The following is a 20068-nucleotide window of genomic DNA, read 5'->3' on the forward strand; positions in this document are numbered from 1 at the left end:
GAACAGCCCTGGAGATTTTTAACTAAAAGTGAGTAAAAGCCACTCACTTCTCTTCCCACAGGCGGCCTCACCACCACCATGCCGCCGTGCCCCAACCAAAATAATAAATTTCTTCCCACACAAAACGAGCACATCTTGGGACAGAGGCACCACAAATGGTGGAGTTACTCCCAACTGTTGGCTCTTCCCAGCACCTATCTTAGGGGCAAACGCTTACTCATTCTTCGGCTCCTCAGCTCCTGCTCCGCACTTCCTTCGTGTGGAGCACATCTTTAGTTACCTTCTCCCACTCGTCCCAGAGAAATAGCAAGGGAGACAATGAGTGGCATGTGGTCAAAGTGACTTGAGGGTTTTACATTGAGAGACCAGATGGCCCCTGCTTGCCCTGGACCAGGGAACAAGCAGTACACACGGAAGCAGCTGCCAAGAAAAATGTATACTGCGCAGTTGGAGAGTTTCCGCCACATCAGCAGTGAGAACATCACATGCTTTTACTTATTTTTTTTTTTTTAACCCCAGACCAAAGGCAGGCCGGTGATGGAAGAGGAAATGGCTGCACCCAGGCCCTGAGGCTGGAGGCAGCCTCCCGTGTCACTGTCCCTGCTCTGTGCTCTCTAAGGCTGGGAGAGGACCAGGCAGAGGGGTCAGTGCAGGGCCGTCCATGACAGCTAACAGGACCCCACAGAACTGGTGATGGCCTTGCAGGGCAGTTCCTGTGTGTCTTTCTGCCTCCCCAGGTGACCCAACTTCGCCACCTCCTGAACCATCACCAGCATTCACAACTGAATTATTTAACAAATGGCAGGCTGGGAGAGGGCTTTTATTTTCCTGAAAGGGACGCAAGATCCAAGCTTCTTTAGCCAGACACATGAGCATATGTAAAAGTTTTTTTCTTTTTGGGAAAACCAAAAATGACAGACTGAAGTGTCAACTGTTTAATCTTAGTGTTTTCCATATCTTCTAAACATTTTGCATTTTCCACAGTGAACAACATACAATACTTTTATTCCCAGAAAACAAAGTAAATTTTGATATTTGAGAAAAATGATACCAACACCAAAAAAATGTGTTTGAGAAGCAACTAAAATCAGGCTGGGCCAAGGATGAAAAAATTCCCCCACACTTCAGTCCTAGCCAGTGTCCGACACATTAAGGCCTGCCTTGTTCTGATCAGCACCCTACACGCTGGGCCCCAGACAGTCCCTCCTTCCCAAGTCTAATGTGAAACAAGGCCGGGTGTCAGAAGGTTAAGCACACCCCGGCCTGGAGGCAAAGGAGAGGTGAACTGCTTTTGTAAGCACCTACAGGCCCAAACTGATCCTATGACAAAGGTTATTCTGATACATTTGTCAACATGGGGACCTCAAAGGCAAACTCATCTTAGGGTTCCTCAAAAGACTTTATTCCCAAAGTCGAACCCCAGAGGCCAGGTGTACACAAGGGAAAGAAAGCTGTGGATTAGTTAGCAAACAAGTGTTTTGGTAAAAAGATTCTCTGGCCTTGCAGCTAAAGAAGAAATGTGCAGAACGTGGTTGAAGACAAACACAGCACATGGAGTATGGCGGGGATCAGGGGAAATACCTTCTTTCCAAATGAGTTATGAGCTAGGGGTGGAATAAAAATGGGAGAATGTTCTAGACTAGATATCGGGCCTCAAGCCACCAATTAGCTCTGAGACATCTATGAGTCTGTTCCTTCTTCTCTAACATAAGGAGATCAAACCATATCATTTTTAAGATCACTGACGCCTCTACTATTGATTGCACATTTCATATGATATACAAATCGAATGAATGCTGTTAATCAAACTTAGGGTCAAAAAAGTGACAGTGCACGGTCTGCCTTCTGGTGATGGAGAGCTATAACTCACCTCTTGGGCCAGAGTCCCGAGACTATCCAGCAAAGCTTTTGTGCCTTCGGACAGCTCCTTGTTCAGGATGGGTGATACAGTGCCTATTCCTCTCTGCAATGAAAAAAAAATGTACTTTCTTTTTTAAAGCTCAAATATAAACCTGAAATCTCTATTGAAAATAAAAAAAGTGAATTAAAACCATTCACAACCTTGAGTTTAAAACACACACAAAAAACACACTCCTAACCAAAATAAGACACTAAAATTATTCTATGTTCGCAGGTTGTTTGTTTTAAGAATAACTAATTCTTTGATGAACACTTTCTAACAGTACAGAAACACATATTAAAAACTAGTTAATATGTAACAGGTAAAAATATCTTGCATGTGGGGTATGTGTGCATCCAAATGCAACCCTGACCACAAATTCCCAACTCTGTCTAGGGTTCTGCCAGACGGGACCACGGAAATAGCCTTGAAAACCAAGCTGGTGATAGCTCAACGAGAAAGGGAAAAACTATGACTTTCAAAGCTACCAAAAGCTTGGGAAGAAGGAATTCTCTTTCATGCTGCCAAAGTCAGCACTTTTTTGTGTACAGCCCCTTGTGTATATAAATTTACCAAGTGCCAAAGACCGGGTTTCTCTAACTCCAGACCCATCACGGGCACCCCGTCATGTTAGCAGTCATCTCTCCCCTGAAGGGTACAAATCAATGAGCAAGCAGTTCATGCTGTTCTTAGAATGTCTTTGCCATCTGAATGAATTTAAATCTGCACAAGTAATGCTTTTTTCCTTCAGGTTTTTTAACTTGCATATCTTAACTGTGGGGCAAGTTTATTCTTCCTATTTTAAAAGCTACACAACTCAGCAAAACTCCACACACACAGCAGGGCCTCCTGCGTGACTGTTTAACCTACAAGTGCAACCTCGTGACACTGTGGCTCTCTGACCCCCATGCAATACTACATGACTTTGTTGTCAATAATGTGAGACTTGGTATATGTGTTAAATTTACTGATGTAGGTTTTGGTTTCAGAGAAATCGGCTAAACCCATCCATAAGCAATAGGTTGAAGAGTCAATGCCATTTCTAGGATCTTGTTTATACTAATCGTTTGAGATAAATGATCAGTATTCTTTAACAGTATTGGCGACCTGTAGTCAATACAAATTTCCATTTTCAAAGAGGTGCTGCCTAGAGTCAGACACACAAGTGCAGGCTGACATCACAGGGTTAAACAACACACACACAATTCAAATTCAGACCAAGTTTAAAACATACATTATCTACTGAGCTATTATTTTGCTCAAGACTTCATGTTACTTTTCTGTGCTTGGACATTATGAAAATACAAAGAAAAGACTGATGCAAACTGTCAAACTTAATATTAAAAATTAGTGGGGAAAGGATGGGTTATTCAATTACTGTTGCTAGGACAGCTAGCCATTCATGCAAGAAAAATTAATAAACTTTCCATCTCACACCACTATATAAAATTAAATTTGGGGTAGATTCAATAAAGAGCTAAAAGTTCACTTTCATTTTTAAAAATGAAAGTTTCAAAAATATGGAAGAAAATATACCTGTGAACTTGGGGTAGGAAAATCCCTCTCAAACAATATATAAAAAGCCCAAACGAAATGGGGCAAAAAACAGCCCTCCAACTTTCAAAAGTAAAAACTGTGCACCAAAAGACACTGTAAACAATGTTGGGTGGGCAGGGGGGAGGCAAAGGCTGGAAGAATATATCTTTTTTCACATGTTTGTATAAAAATGGAATACCATGCAGCAGTTACAATTAACCTGATGCCACATGTATCAACATTGATAAATCTCAAAAATCTAATGCTGAGTGAAAAAAGACAAGGTGCAGATGAATATGCACATTTATACAAGGTAAACAACATGCAAAACAACACAGCGTGCTGTTATTAACAGAATGCAAATACATACTGGTTATCGCTGATGGGAGAGAGAGGAGTACCACAGGTGCCATCAACTGTATCTGTAACGCTTTATTTCTTGCAAAGACTCCAAAGCAAGCATGATCAAATGGTGGCTGGTGGTACAGGGTGTTCTTTATGGTATTCTCTGTACCTTTTTCGTATATTTTAACTATTTCATTTCTTTTTCATTCAATGAAAGATAAGCAAGAGGGGGAGGAAGGGCAAAGAAAGTATGCTGGCTAGAGTACATATCAGATCTGAAAGATGCAACTTCCTTGAATAACATCAACCCCAGGAAACATGCTTTGAAACTAGGCCACAAAACGTCTGAGAACCATGTGCCTGCAGTACTGTTAACTGTGGTCTCCTGCTCATTCTTGACAAAGGCCAGCAAACCCTGCCAGATCCTTTGTCCACGGAGCTCCAGTAAACAATTCAGTTTGGAATTCTATTATTTTTCCTAACCAAAAACATTCCCTTGGCTATGAACTCATATAGGTCCCTATTGACCACTAGAAGCAAGTGATTTTCTTGTTTGAAGTAAGGAAAGGAGGGGAAAGAGGGAAAATATAACCTTTAGTGAAGGACTGTACATTCTGTGTTGAGCTAACAGGAATTCATGTATTATTCAATATTTTTAGATCACAACTAAATACTATAGTATCACTGGAGGAAGAATCCACAAATGCTTATTGTATTACTCAAAGGCTCCCACCCACTTCTGCAAAATGTGTGAATCACAACACAGTAACATTTCCTAAAAGCATGGCATTCTGTGCCGCTGAACCCAGAATGACAAAGGCCATTGTGTCCCATCCTTCTGAGTTTAACAGACAACTCCATTCTTTTTTCCTTTTCTCACTAGCTTAATAGTTAAATTATAAAAGACTGAAAATTTAAAAGGCAATTTCAACTCTAATTTCTGAGCTGGTGTTTTATTTCAGCTCAGTGTTCAGCCCCGTTCCTGGCACATAATAACCAGATGCCCAGTAAATGTTTGCAGAAGGAAAATCAAAAGAAAGGGAGAACAGCACAGTAGGAAGGCTAGATGGACTGGTGTGAGTCCTGCTTCAAAGGTCACTCATATTCACAGATTTCCTCTGTTCCGTTTTCACCTCATCAAGTCATTCCATCCTCTAGAGTCTTTTGGTAGCTCCCCTTGCTCTAAGGGTGAGGCCCAATAGCCTAACAGGTTCATGACCAGCTAACCTTTGCCCACCTCCACAGCATCATGTCTTACATTCCTCCTCCCATCAAACTCCCCAGAGTGACATCCACTCCACCCTGAGCTACTCAATCACAGATGGTTCCCCTAAGTTCCACCTCTTCCTCTCCCCGCATCCTGCCAAATGCATGCACATCCCTTATCCTCTGCCTAGAACAAGCCTCTCCTGTTCTTTTCCTGGCTGACCTCCATTGTTTGGTTCCAGCTTAGAGGATGATTCTTTCCTGATCCTCCAAGACCAGGTTAAGAGGCCCCATCAGGGCCTGCATGGCCCCGCACAGAGGGGCAGTCCCTCTGCACAGTATCTGCTCCTTGCTTGGTCTGTCCCATCTACTCCGCCACCAGCAGGGAAGCTCAAAGAAAAGCAGTACCTTGCTCACCACCACCTCCCTGGACCAGTACATAGCACAGATCAGGATTTAATAAGTATTTACTGAATGAACGTGGTTGTTTATAGATGGCCACTATATAAAATAGAGGCTGGGAAGCATTACTACTAATGTATTAGAAGTCACAGCCAACTAGAAATAGAAGACAGAACAGCTGTGAAATAAAAATGTAATTGAAAACCCTCTTCAATTTATGAAAGTCTTACCCACACAGACATTTTCCTGGGACCCTACTAGGAAATAAAGTGAAATGTGGATGTATTTCCAATATAATACACCATTTTGTTTTCTTTCTGCCAACGCATGTTACCACGTGTTTATTGGGACATTTCAAACTCCCCCTAAATACTCTCATAAAGCAGACTAAACCCAGTTTGCCCATATTCAGAAACTCTAGCTCAGGACCAGGATTTACGTTGTAGGTCAGGGTGAAGATAAAGCGCATGCCAGCGTCAATGACCATCACCACCCAGGAGCAATCATTGTCTCTTTCCCATGAATTACCTCACAATAAAGCTTTCCTTTGAAGAACATTTCAACATTTTTAAATCAAAATAGGAAACTATAAAACTCATACCTGAAGGTATTGTTTGAAAACAATTCAACAATTTGAATATTAACTTTTAAACTTGCTATCTTTAGTGCATTGAAATACTTTCCCTTTTTTCTGTTTTTAAACACATTTAAATATACCTACTACCACATAGCTCAGGATCAAAAAAAAAAAAAAACAACCTTTAAGAAATGACAGTACTTTTCAAGGAAGAGACAATATAATGGAGGCAAAAATGTCCAGATGGGGTTGAGTGGTCATATGAACGCACTCCTAAATTCACCAAATATATTTATCCCCAGTTCTGTGGTCCCCTTTTCCCACGTGAATTAGGTGAACACAGAGTCTAAAGAGTAAATCCATGAAGCATGTCTCTCTACCATTTACCAAGTGATGAGGATTGCAGTTGCTTACTGAGCGAAAGCATCTGTTGTAAACAGGTGGGCAATGAAGTTAAACCAACCCAAACATAATCGGATACTTCACACAAATGTCTGAATTTCAGGAAGAAGAAAAAAAGCAAGTGTTTTCTCCTGCAGAAGAAGCCACACATATTCTTTAAGGACTGTACGTGGCAAGGTGAAGTATCTAGCCCCAGGAAGCCACAAGCCAAGCCCCATCTGGAGTCCTGGTCTAAGAGTCAAAAAGGCAGCAAACAAAGACCCTTCAAGACAAGGATGACTTTGCTGACCCTCCTCCATCTGCTCCCTCGGTGTATACACAGCCCCGCTGTGCGAGCACTGGCCTTCCGGGGACCTCAAGGCACCACTCACTGCACCTCCTTTGTCCCATAGACAGAGTTCCGCCTTTGCAAGAATGTGCTGCATGAATCAGAAGACATGTGAACAGAACTCTCTGTGCCACAGATGCAGAACTTTCCCTCTTAGGGTGAAGGTACCATGAGAGGTCAAGACAGTATCTAGTCCCATGGATATGCAATCCAAGCTGTTAGTGAAATGGAGGTAAATCTGTATGCCTATCCTTGCTAGCTCAAGACTCAGACTCTATCTCCTCACTTCAAGGACCCAACACCACCTTCACATCGCCGAGACAATGGGGAGCCAAGACGAGAGGCCAAGCCTAGCTAACCCCACATTCTTTTCACTGTGGCTCACAGTGTCCTGTGCTGGCCAAGGCTGTTGTCAGGGAGTTCTGGGCAGGTCATCAGTGAAAATGGGGTGGGAGGGCAGGCCTCGCTCTACCGACCCCAGCACCTGCGAGAAACTCTTCAAGTTACCCATCTGAGCCTTAAAACTGGCATCATCCTGGATTATCTGGATGGGTCCACTCTAATCACATGAGCCCTGAAAGGCAGTGAACTTCCTCTGGCTAGAGGCAGAGAGATGTGGCAGAAAGGGAAGTCAGAGAGATTAAGCACCCCCAGGAGGACCAATCTCTCTTTAAAAAAGTTAGATTTCTCTTTTAAAAAGTTACGTACACCCTGGCTGGCGTAGCTCAGTGGATTGAGCACAGGCTGCGAACCAAAGTGTCACAGGTTCAATTCCCAGTCAGGGTACATGCCTGGGTTGCCGGCCATGGCCCCCAGCAACCACACATTGATGTTTCTTTCTTTCTCTCTATCTGCCTCCCTTCCCTCTCCAAAAATAAATAAATAAAATCTTTAAAAAAAATTATGTGTCACAAAGTCCCAGAGGACTCCAATGTCTTTTTATTTATAATAAGGAACATCTCTTTCCAGGCACATCTTTCTTCCAGGCCTCTTTCCCTGGTTTTAAGAGAACCTACTGACAAACCCGAGTACTATCTGGTGAGTAAAAAACCAGAACACTGGGTGCTCAATGATGTTGTTGGAGGGGCATTTCACCAGAGGTCTTGCAAAACTCCCCCGAATGCACCTGTTCTGGAACTATATACAACAAAAACAACACTCCAATGACCCAAATGCTCAGGTTCACCCCCATTCTTTGAATAACAATGAACATGTATTCTCATGGACTGCTTCTCCAAACTACCAATTCTTAGACTAATCAGACTTTGTTGGCTTTTTTTTTTTTGTAAATGCCATTTTGTCACTGATTAAGTTAATTATTGAGTGTGCTTCCATCCAATTCTAAGGTTTTCCCACTGTGACAACTCACAATGTCTGCTTTCTGATGGGCTTTTTAAAATGAACAGGTGTCTATCTTTTCATCAGTGGTTTTGAGACTTTTTTTTTAACTGGAAAACTCCTCTTCAAATGAACTCTTATAATCTCAAATTATGATTTTTTTTAAAAAATAGGCCTTCTCTGATTGAAACAGGCACAAGGGAGCTTGGGCTTAGACTCAAAGCCACACCCAACTCACTCTCCCTCCATCGACTCTTTGGGAGACAGCCCAAAAGTTTGCAAGAACAGTTAGAATACCATTGAGCTACATTACATCTCAAACTCTCAGCAAGCTCCATGTTTCTACAAAAACAAAGTCACGTTGTCCAAGAAAATATTTCACATTCCAAAAGAATTAGTGCTTGAAGCTTCTCCCCACAGCACGCCTACTCACCAGGATGGGCTTCAGGATGTCCACGTTGGAACGCAGAACTTGCTCAGCTGCCTCCAGCTGCTCCGGGGGCAGACTGCAGAGCGTGGAAACTTCGTGGTCATCAAGGTGGATCACCTCTTTTAACTTGGATCCGTTGCACAGATCAGCCAAATGTAACTGGTAGCCTTGCAGAAATACCTGGAAACATTTCATGCAAAGAGAGACAGGCAAAACTGGATTACAAAGATGGGAAGCGGGGTCCTTGAAGCCTTTTGGGGGTCTTCACATCAACACAGCTTTGAAGAGTGGACACCACTTCAATGAACTTCGGAATGTATCAAGGCATGACCAGACCGGACATTTGAAACCTGAAGGTTGTGTTTGACTCATCATCTCCCACTCTCTTGTCCTTGAGAAGGAAAGTCCTGAGTCCAACTCTTCTCAAAAGTGGAACACATGATTCAGTGACTGGGGATCTAGAGTATGAACCCCTGAAACCACTTCTATTAGAGAAAAACATTCTTATTATTTTGGAACTTGTGTCAAACCGGGGTTGGACTAAAAGCATGTATACTATTTATTTGTAGGAACAGATATTTAACTGATGTAGAGAACTATTCAAGCAATTTCAGAATGTGGAGCTATTCATTTTACATGCCCCAGAGCAGAGTACCACCAGCCAAGCTTCTCATTTCACTGGCAGGCCAATGCTGGGTCACTCTTCTCTATTCACTATAGCGACCCTTGCCCCACAAGAGAGCCTCTGCTTGACCTTGTTTTGCTTACTTGATGAGCTTTTCTGGGCCTAAACAAACAGAGCCTCGTGTACAGTCCTTACTGTTCATTAGACAGCAAGTTCAGGAAGATGAGGGGCCTTGCTTTTCCTACTCACTTTGTGTCCACAGTGCTGAAACACTGCAAACAGGAAATATCTGTGGAATAATGACTGGTTGATGCAGGTTCTTTACTACCCCATTACTACTTCTCCTATTGTTTTAAATTAGTGCAGCCTGGCCTGCTTGTAGTACAGCCTTTAGTGTGTGATAAGACAAGAGCTTCACAAAACCCAGGCAGCTTACTAACACCGCAGAGCATCTGGCCTGCCACACTTTCCATGGGGTTCTCACCTACTGCCCGATACTGAACCGTCCTTCGGTTTGACTCAGTCTGTCAGCTTACCTTTACCATCTGTGCTTGAGGGCAGTGACAATCAGAGAACCTACGTACCACTCAAGGACCATCTCCATCCCTAGGATACCCCTTACTTTAAGCTGATCACGTGTGACAGATATGAAGTTGGCAAGGGGCAATGGAAATCACGCTAAACGCAACTATTTTCATACGCCTGCTGCCTTGGGCCCGTCTCCCAACCACACAGTTGCTAAACACAAGGCATATTTTTCCCTAGTTTCACAAGGGCGAGCAGTAAGCACATTTTTCTAATTTTGAAAGTTCTATAGCATGTACAGCAAAGATCTTATTTTTAGGCATAAGCGCTTCCTCTACTTCTGCTTATTGAGAAGACAAGCTGGTGTGTAGACATGAGACAGGTTAAGGAAGCAGTTCCTCTTCCTGCCAGAGAATAAACTTGAGAAGCTTCTGTGAAAATCAATAAACCACGCAAGTCGGGTCTACTACCCACTACACAGGAGCTGTATGATTTCTGACGATGCCAGAGGAAGTTTCCTAAGAATGTAAGGTTAACATTCTTTAGAAACACTAATATCACTTCCTGGTTAGATAAACAAGAAAAACAAAACATTTTCTCCATACATATCCTTCTTTATAGGAAACATCAAGTTTTTTCATCTACTGCCAGAGCTGTTCCAGCTCAATAATCCTAAATCCTGGTTATTGTCTCAAAATTGTGAAATTTTGTGGGTGGGCTGGAATGGGAGTAAAAGGGAGAAAACTGTACTTGAATAATGATTAAAATTAAAAAATAGAAAGAGAAAAAAACAGCAAAAAAATTGAAATTTTACAGAAAATGTTTAATTGATTGTAACTAAATTCATGTCCCTTTTAGGAGGAACTTAGGAACACATGCCCGTTGACAGGCAGGAAATCAGTTTTATTTCAGCCAGCTGGCCCAGGACAGCAGGCTGCCATTGTCTCTGGATGAGCAGGGAAGTCAAACTAGGTGAACTTCAGCACTGTTACAAAGATAGGGGTTTACTCTGTTCTTTCCAGGCGCTCTCCAGCAATGCCACTGCCATCCGCCCTGCGAGGAAGCTGCAGGTCACAGCTTACCTTGCGAAGACTGACATCAGCCCCCAGTATATTGTCCACAGTAGACCTAGGCAGAGAGAGGTTGTGATTCAGGAATCCGGAGAAGGTCTCGTTGTCCACCAGGAAATTCCGAAGGGTCAAACCTGCCAAGAAATAGCATTTTATTTTCATTTAATAAGTAACTCCAAAAAAAAAAAAAGTCAGCACAGTTGTGCAAGTGGAGAAAAATATCGTAATATTGATCACTTTGTTTTAAACCAATTGACAACCACAGGCTTCTGGCTTAAGCACACAGAGAAACAAGGTTTGGGAGCTTCGCCATATTGGGAGCGACGTGAAAAGGTTGCTTTCTGAAGACATGGAGAGCCACACTCAGCAAGCGCTCCTAGATTCAAACAGCACGATGGTCCTGTACACACACACACACCCCCTTGCTTCTCGAGGAAAAGGCCAAACCTTTTAAATGATCTCACCCAGGGACCTGAGAGTTGTGACACTAACCCCACTGCTCCTGCCTCCCTGCTGCCATCTCAGACAGCTCAAGTCGGAGATATGTGAAGTCTTATTCCCAAAAGCCCCGGGGCTGATTTCCTCTTCAAGAACAATGGCTCTCCAGCTTGAGCAGGCAGCAGAATTCTCTGCAGGTCCTGTTTAAAAGACCGCTGGCCGCCACCCCAGAGTTTCTGACTCAGGGGGCCTGGGATGAGACTGGAGAATTTGCATTTCTAACAAGCTTCCAGATGATGCTGATGCTGCGGGTCCAGGGGCCCCAGTTTGAAAACCTATCAACTTGCTTCCACGGACATGGTCTCATTTTATTTCTAAACACAAAGCCCCAAAATCCAGGTGTGCCAGGCTTTCAGACGACATACAGTATATATTTTAAAATCACCCCTACTAATGGAGTGCTGCAGGATTCTATCAAGACCCCTTTAAAAAAATAAGCCCTCCAGGTGTATTTAGAAAAGGTTCCTATCTAATGTAGTGAAGTAGAAGCAGCACTGGCCAGAAACCCAGAACTTCGGTCCCCAGGGCTGGAGGCTGTGCATATGGTGTCTCTGGGTGTTTCCTATCATCTTCCTGACCCTCAGCTTCCTCATCTCCAAACTGAGAGGTTTCTGAGCAGATCATCTCCCCTGCCCTGTTTCCTTTGACTATCCACTTCTCCCCTGCTCTGCTCTCTTAGTAACCCACCTGCTTCCAATAAAGAGATAACCAGGCACTCGTGAGCACATGGCTGAGCAGTCAAGGCCTGCAGACTGCAGCCCACAGGCCCAGGCCCTACCTGACCTCTAGGGGGCAAACCCTGCAAACCCAAACCTTTGAACTGAAGACAAATAGAGGTTAGATCTGAAAACAAGGCTACAATACGAGGCTTAAAGAGGACAGGAGTTAAACCTGGAGCTAAGGGGTCACGTGCAGAGATACAGCAGGAGACCCCACAGCCCCTGTGGACTGGCATCAGCGCTGCCCGACCCGAGCACGCTCTGCTTAAGCAGACACGAGGAACAGAGTCACAGAAAGGAGTTCAGCACAGTTCACATCTCTAGAGAAGTGATTCTCTGGCTACATCTAGTTATTCCTCATGACACCTTCGGGTAGCTGCTGTTCCCTGCTCAGCTGGTATTCCTCCTCAGAACAGATACCCCTGCAGACGGCCACTGCTCAGTGCTCACTGTCACATATGGCATCGTCCTGTTACCCTAGGGCTCAGTACTGCAGTTGTCAAACCTCAGAGCACCTCAGATTCACTTAGGAAGCATGCTAAAATGCAAGTGCTTGGGCCACATCCCCAGAGATCCTGCAACAGCAGATACAGAAGGAGGACCTAAGAATCTATAGTTTAATAAGCACTCCTTATACCTCTAATGCAGCAGTTCTGGGGGCCATACTTCTAGGAATGTTGCTTTATGTGTATACTATATACACTGGACTATGCCTCTGAGACATGGAATATGTGTTTTATTTTTGCATCATCGTGTCCAGATCAGGGCCTGCCAAAGAACTGCTGGTCCGTGAATGATGGCTGAATAATAAGTATTAGGAGGTGGGATTAGGACAAGGAAGATTCCAGAAGATCTGAGCAGCATCACAGGAGACTTCCTTTCAGCTGACAAGGTCCAACAAGGGCCCAGAGGTCTCAGGATAACCCCCAGCCCCAGCAGTAAAAAGTATCCCCAGTTGCTAGTATTATACTCCCAGGGACACGAAGTGACATGTGGGGTGTCCCAGTAGCCCTTTGGTAGGAGAAACGGGAAGGAACATAGGAAAGCGGGTGGCTTCAGCTGAGGCCCAGCATGAAAAGCCAGATACTGAGCACTGTGGAACAAAGGAAAAAGCACCACACAGAGGGCCAGACCTCTCTGTGCCCCAACAGAACAGCATAAGCACGTGAGCTGACTCTCACTGACTGGGTGGCCATCAATCCCTCCCGAGGGCGAAAAGCCAGAACAGCGTGTGGACATCATGTTGGGGAGCTTTAGAGCAGCCTCCTCCCTCCGGAGCAGGGCTGCTAACATGTGGGAGGGCCGGCACTGGCTGCACTTGCAACGGGTCTAGGTCATGAGCAACACTCTCCAGACCAGCAACTGTGCTCAGTGTGTTTACAAGACTCTTCTGCTATGTCAACAGGCTCTGAGGATGAGGACAGCTGGATGTGATCAAACTCCAACCACCTATCAGTGAATTCCCCTGGATGAGACATAAGAACCAAGAAACTGATGAAACAGTCAATGACCCTTGGCAGTGCACGTGCAGAGGTGGTGAGGTCATGGGGTGGGGAAGCAGCGCAGAGGCCAAAGGCTCCTGGCTACAAAGAACTTGTATTCTGGTCACGTGGACACCACACATGTGGACACTTAGATTCACATACCACCACCAGCAGCTGCAGCCAGTGTGGACACAGAAAGACAACGTGGTGCAGTGCACAAGTTCGCAACCTTGGCTCCTATTAGACTCACACGGGGAACTTCACATAAATCCCAATGCCAAGGCCACAACCCCCAACCAATAATCAGAACTGGGGCTAAGACCCAGGTATCAGAATTTTATAAAACTCCCCAGATGATTCCAGACAACAATATGGTAGAAAGATCGGAGACATGGAACCATAAAAAAACCTAAATTTGATGCTAGACTATGCTGTTTATTAACGGTGTGGCTTTCAAGAATTCATTTTGCTTTCCTGAGCCCAAGTTTTCTTACCTAAAAGGTAAGGCCAACAGTGTCCACCTTTCAAAGATATGAGAATTAAAGATACTCATATGTAAAGCATAAAATGAGCAACTGACTCATGGTAGGTGCTTGATACATGGTGATTTGTAATTTTGAAAAGGGTTTTTCACGCAACTTTACCAATGTGCCACTACGCAGTACAGAGAAAAAGAAAGAACACAGACCCTGCCCTCAGGGAATGCCCAAGGCGGATAAGGGAGATGAACAGGTAGATCAATAAAACAGAAGGCAGGATGAGAAAGCCTAAGGAAGACAGTTCCTGGAAGCGCTTGACCAAGATGAGGTTTATCTGCAAGGGTTCTGTGGTGGGGAGTCAGCCAGACGCCGAGTTCTGGAAGAGGGCGGAGAGCCACACTTCTCTAGGGGCTGTGGCTGGTGAGAAGAGGGCCAGGCCGCTCAGGAGGCAGGGCCTAGATGCCCTATCATCATAGTGCTGTGCACAGAGTAGGCTCTCAGAAAAGGTTTTCAAATGAATAAATTATCAACAAGCAGATAAACAGAGAGGAGATTCCTCAACACCTAAGAAATGAGGGTCAAAACAAGAGGAAGGAATGCAGTATGAGGCCAGGGTGGGGGTGGGGGGGAGGCCGTGTATTTATGGTCTCCATTATCTCCCTTATGTGGCTGGCAGAAAAATGAGTGGAGAAGCCAAGAATTGTGATAAAGCCAGATGTCAGACACAGTCCTAACTCCTACCCCTCCTTTATGACTTAGGCCATGATTCACCTCCTCCAGGAAGCCTGCCCTGACTTTCCCACTCACAAGCTGGGTTAGGTGGTCTTCCACTGTGCCCTCACAGCATCCTATGTTTCCCTCGAGCACCGCACAGATCAAGGTGCAGTTGTCTGAGCACACTTCTTTCTCCCCAAAAGAACGGAAAGGCCCTGAGGACCAAGACTTTGCAACTCTGGAGTTCAGCAGTGCCTGGCAGGCAGCAGTAGTCAGTAAATGGAGAATGAATGAACACAAATGAATGAATTAACCAATGAACTCAGATGATCTGGAAAATGGCCAATTACGGAGAAGTTAATTCACCCTGCAGTGGTTAGGGAAGAGTGGAACAGGGCATGAAGGCAAAACAAACCAGATCAAGATAGCTCTGAAGTTTCTCTGAGCCCGTTCGGCTGCATCAGGGAGTGGGGAAGTGTCAACAGAACACATGGGGATGACAATGGCATCTATCTCCCAGGGCTGAGGAGCTGGTGGTTCAATGAGAAAATGTACCTGAAGTCCCAGTATAATGCCAGGCATGGAGAAAGGGACTCAACAGAAAGAGCTACTATCATCATCACTTTCAGGAAAGACTGGTTTCATTAGCTTCCTGGAAAACTGTCCCTAAAGCATATGCTTTTAGAATACTTTAAAACACAGAAGGGACTTTGCCAACTAACTGGAGAAGCTGAATGTATGATCTAAGAGGGTGTGTGTCTCCATGCACGCGTGTTTGTCTGTGTTATGTATTTGCCTGGCCGAATTCCTGAGTTCGACAGAATCACTGAATTCTTTCTGCTGATGCTGTCTATAAGATAAAGAAAAGGTTGAAGTTGACTGATTTGTCTATTCAGAACTTTATAGAATAAAGACAACTAGCATTTTACAGAGGATCAATGGGAAAGATCACATCTACGAGGTCGCTACAAGGATTAGCATGGGTGGAGGATGACCAGTGAGAAAGACCAGTTATTAGAGGTAAGACAGGAACACTATGTGGGAAAGATAGGTACTTAGCCATTTAACTTTGCCCAAGTGAGTTGACATGACTTCAGTTTTCTTATCCATAAAACGTAGGATGAGAAGATAACCCCAGGGGATCTTCTCATCCAGGGTACTGACAGGAACACTTGGGGTAAAAGGGAATCAGCACTGGATATAATGTCAGAAGATCTGAATTCAAGTCCCAGCTCTGCTGTTCCTTAACTGTGTGACCTCACTCTTCCTCTTTTCTTCATCTCCAGGGGCCTCAGTTTTCTTAAACATAAAAAAGGGCTATGAACACTCAGAGGTTGCTGTAAAAACCAAGATCAAGGATGCGAAAGGGGCCTTTTATAGAGAAAGAGCTGAGGAGCCCCAAGAGCTGCCTCGGTAACTGAGAAGGTATGAATGCTGACACAGAACACGGCCATCAGGGAGCCGGACTGGTCACTACATCGTGAGTCCCCGCTGCCTGCGGAAGACTGAAAGTCCAGCAAAAGGCCAAGAGTGCTTTCCTACTGCAATCGCTCCAAGACGGTCCAAAATACCTGGTCCGCTGAACTCGGCCTCCTTCGTTTCGCCTGGAGGAGCAAATGGTGGCCTGTCCCATTCCCAAGAGCTTTCTTTGGGTGCAGTGAGGTGAGGCAAAGGAAAGGAAGGAAACAAAACAAAACAAAAAACTAGGACCTTGGAGTCTAAAGAACAAAACAAGTGAAGTGTGTATTTTGTGGGCTGAGGAAAAACAGGACAGAATCTTATTTCTTGCCAGTTCTCTGGGCCAGACCTCTCCGACCAATCTAAGGACACACTTCCAGAGCAGGTAGACGGGTGTGGCGGGAGAGGCCCTGCGCCTTGGGGATGCTTTCACAGCCACTTAGTGTTCCTCTGATTCTTTCCAGCCTGACTGCGCGCAGCAGCAGAGAAGCACGAGGGAAGGAGGCAAGAGGGGAAGGAGGGAGAAGGGAGGGCAGAGGCAGGAAGGCGGAGGAGGGAAGCCCTCAGCCAGAGAGCCGGGGGTTACTGTCGGTCAGCGCCCTCCAGTCCTCAGCTCAGATTTCAAGATCGCTGTAGTCTCCTTTGTTCAACATGAAAAGGAACCACAGCAATCAGCTGCTTGAGAAGTGGGTGGAGAAGGCAAATGAAAAAAGGAGAAGTGGAGAAGGGGATCACGTCGGCATCCAAGGCCCAGATACTCTTCTTAAAAGAACCCCAGGAGGGTCTCCCAGCCCCTGCCCTATCAAATGGCCTTGAGAGAGCTGGGCCAAACTCTAACCAGCCTCAGCTTGTCTGACTTTACAAACAAGACCAACATTTCTCTGCTATAAAAGGGCTAGTAACAAACACACTCAAGTGTCTTCTTGGGTTTTTTTTCCTTATTGTTGTTTTTGATTGTTCTCCCGATGCTAGGATACTAGGGCTGTATTTTTCTTCTTCAAGAATAGATACCACCTGTTACACTGAGATGGCTGGACCCTCTTCTGGGAAGACCAAGGTTCTTCTGGGGAGTTCAGGGCTTTGGAGAAGCAGGGAAAGCAGCATGACCTGGCTGTTCCCTGGGGGGACCCCTTGGCAGGTAAAAGAAGGCCAGGATCCTGGGGTGCACAGAGCACCTCCCTACTGGGTTCCCAACCCAGGACAGGTTTCCTTCTCTACAGGGAAGGCTTGCTGAGGGATACTGAGACATGACGAAAAGATCTCAGGTTCTAGAGTCTGGCTGACCTGGCTTAAATCTCGGTTTCAGATTTTTCCAGTTATGTGGCCTTGGAGAGGTCCCTTAGGCTGGCTCTCTGAGCTTGCATTTCTCCATGGACGAAGGTCTCTCCCACTAGGGGTGGGGGTTAGGTAAGCACTAGCGACACTACGTATGTAAAGTACCCTGAACACTGACTCATTATGTATGAGAAAACACACACTGAAAGTTAAACAAGTTCAAAATAAACATTGATAAAGTCCTGATAACAATTATGCGAAGGGTCCCCAAGAGAAACCAGAAAATTTAGGGTTATGCTCCCTGAACTCTTTGAAGCAGGTCCTAGGGAAGCCAGAGCCTTCTCTTGAAACCAATAGGGGTTCTATAACTTTAGGAGCCACGTAGTCCTTAAAGTATTTTACATGTAATGTGAACTTGCATTCATTGAACAAACGTTTCAATGGCTCCTGAACCCCAAACACTTAGTGCTGTTGTTCAAAGCAGCAACGTTTCTCTGTGCCGCTTAAAGGCAGGAGCCTGTAACAAAAGAGATGCTACGTGAAGACGTGACCCCTCCCCTGCCTCCCAAGAAAACACAGAGAGAGGAGAGGGTCATGAACAGAGCTGTGAGCCTCCAGCCCCCTCTGCCACTCCAGAATCAGCCCTTGCTGAAATCGGGAGCTGGAGAGAGACACTACACGCCTGCCCCCAGATGCATCTACTGAGGCAATAGCATACTCGTGTCTCTCTGGGAAGTGGCCAAGGTGAGAGAGGCGGCAGGCAGCCCCTGGAATGAGGACTCGCATCGACTGATAAGCACCTGAACAGTCACCAGGTCCTCAAAGAGCCAGTGGACACTGTAGCCCATAGGACGAGGGTGAGTTGCTAGCACTGGCCAGGAGCGCTCCTGATGCGGGGAGGGGGAGTGGGGTAGCAGGCACAGCAGGGCTGGCTTGGGGAGCCCAGAAGGAAATGAAGATAACACTGAGGAGACAGCTTTGGCCCAAATGAGTTCTGGAACTAAAAGGAAAATGAGTTCATGAGCTAGGGGCTGAGAAGGGAGCCTTTCCAGGACTGGATGAAGGAAGAAGTGTTTATACATATATATATATATGTTTTATATATATATATATATATATATATATATATATATATACACATATATAACTTTGTTTTTTCTTATTTTAAAGTTAATGAAGTATATGAAAGGACAAGGTAGTGATCTGTGGCCAGAGGAAGGTGATTAAGTATTTACTGATCATCAGCCACGTTATATGTGTTATTTTTTTAAATCCCTAAAATAAATTTACAAGAAATGTATTATTCCCGTCTTTCAAATGTGAAAACAGACCCAGAGAGGTTAACATCCTGCCTAAGGTTACAGAGCAAGCAAATGGTAAATTTGAACCCAAACAACTCCGGCTACAAAGCTTTGGCTCTGTCTACCATATCGGGAATTAAGTAAATCTCTTTATACTCTGTAAAAAATGCTCCAGCATGATTTTGGCAGCAAAAGCTAATGATGCCACCCCTACTTCTCAGTCCTGGAATACAAATGAGAGCATGGTGTGGTGGGGAGATGCTGAGTTTCAGGGTCAGACAAACTTGGATTCAATTCACACCTTTATGACCTTGGGCAGCAGACATAAGCCGTTCCAGCCTCAGTTTCCTCGTCAATAAAATGGGGATGACAACATCAACCTGCTAGCGCCAGTGTAAGTCATGAAGGGCACAAGATATTAAAAGGTGAAATGGCATCATTACCTGGTGCACACCTTTGTCTGCTGGACCACAAGTCGCTCTGACGCTGCCCTTTTGTGCCTGAGACAACAGCGATCAGAGGGCCAGAAGCGGGAAGCTCTCCCCTAGAAACAAACCGGACTCCCAAGCAGCTCTTTGTCACCCACGACTATACATAGAATCTTAAGTTTATAAGGTTGGAAATAAATCTTAAGCTGGAAACACAAGCCACAAAATATTGGGTGTTTGTTTTTTTTTTCCAATACTGTTCTTGATGATAACCATCCAAATGCTGGAAGGCTGTCCGATACTGTGGGGAACAAGCTGTCCTGTGGTCAAGTGCACTTGTGCTTTCTATTCTCGCCTGGGTAAAGCTGACCTTTGACTTGACTCAGTTCAAGCAATATTTCAACACAGCGCTCGCTGCGGCCTGGCAGCCACCTGATTACGGCCTGGCTGGGAGCAGCCCCTGTCCTGGATGAAAACCAGTGGCCTGGGCTCTGGGGTCCAGCCTGTCCAGCCCAGACAGGTCTGGGAAAACTCTCTCACGTTAGGCGGGAAGGTTTCAAAATATAAAACCCTATGACCCTGAATCAGAACTTTTGACACGTACGTACAGGAAATGAACTGCAATCACCCAAAGACTTAAAGCAATTTCCAGTTCGATGATGTAATATTGATACATGTCATCAGCTCTTCCAAGGAGATGGCACACAAAGGGCCCACACAGGCAAAAAACAAAGCTGAGGCTGCAGCCTCAACATCAGCGGCTGCTCAGGGGGTGGGGAAGACAGGGTTGGGGCAAGGGGGGAGATGTGGCTGTGAGTCACAGGACATTCATTCCGGACGGGCCTCGGGGAACGTTCCACCCATGCCTGTTGCCCACGAAGCCCGGAAGTGGAGCAAGCCCGGCATTTCTCTTTGGGAAGCCCCCTTGTCTCCTTTCTGATTCCATCCCATCCTGTAACCTTAGAGATGCTTCTGGCTACAGTGGGCTGCCCCTCTTTAGGACGCGGCAATAGCAGAGTATGAAAGAC

General features: G+C 45.2%; 1 protein-coding gene across 4 annotated transcripts in view; it reads right to left on the minus strand.

Annotated features, from left to right (window-relative positions):
• ABCA1 (ATP binding cassette subfamily A member 1) overlaps nucleotides 1-20068 on the minus strand; it is a 120151-nt gene that overhangs the window by 56077 nt on the left and 44006 nt on the right. For all 4 annotated transcript variants that reach the window (XM_036021988.1, XM_036021990.1, XM_028505370.2 and 1 more), the window contains 3 exons: nucleotides 10697-10818; nucleotides 8468-8644; nucleotides 1871-1963 (listed from right to left, as the gene is read on the minus strand). In XM_036021988.1, the coding sequence (XP_035877881.1) occupies nucleotides 1871-1963; nucleotides 8468-8644; nucleotides 10697-10818 (392 nt within the window). The remainder of the gene's footprint in view (nucleotides 1-1870; nucleotides 1964-8467; nucleotides 8645-10696; nucleotides 10819-20068) is intronic.

The sequence above is a fragment of the Phyllostomus discolor genome, chromosome 3, assembly GCF_004126475.2.
Source record: "Phyllostomus discolor isolate MPI-MPIP mPhyDis1 chromosome 3, mPhyDis1.pri.v3, whole genome shotgun sequence".
In the NCBI taxonomy this organism is placed as follows: Eukaryota; Metazoa; Chordata; class Mammalia; order Chiroptera; family Phyllostomidae; genus Phyllostomus; species Phyllostomus discolor.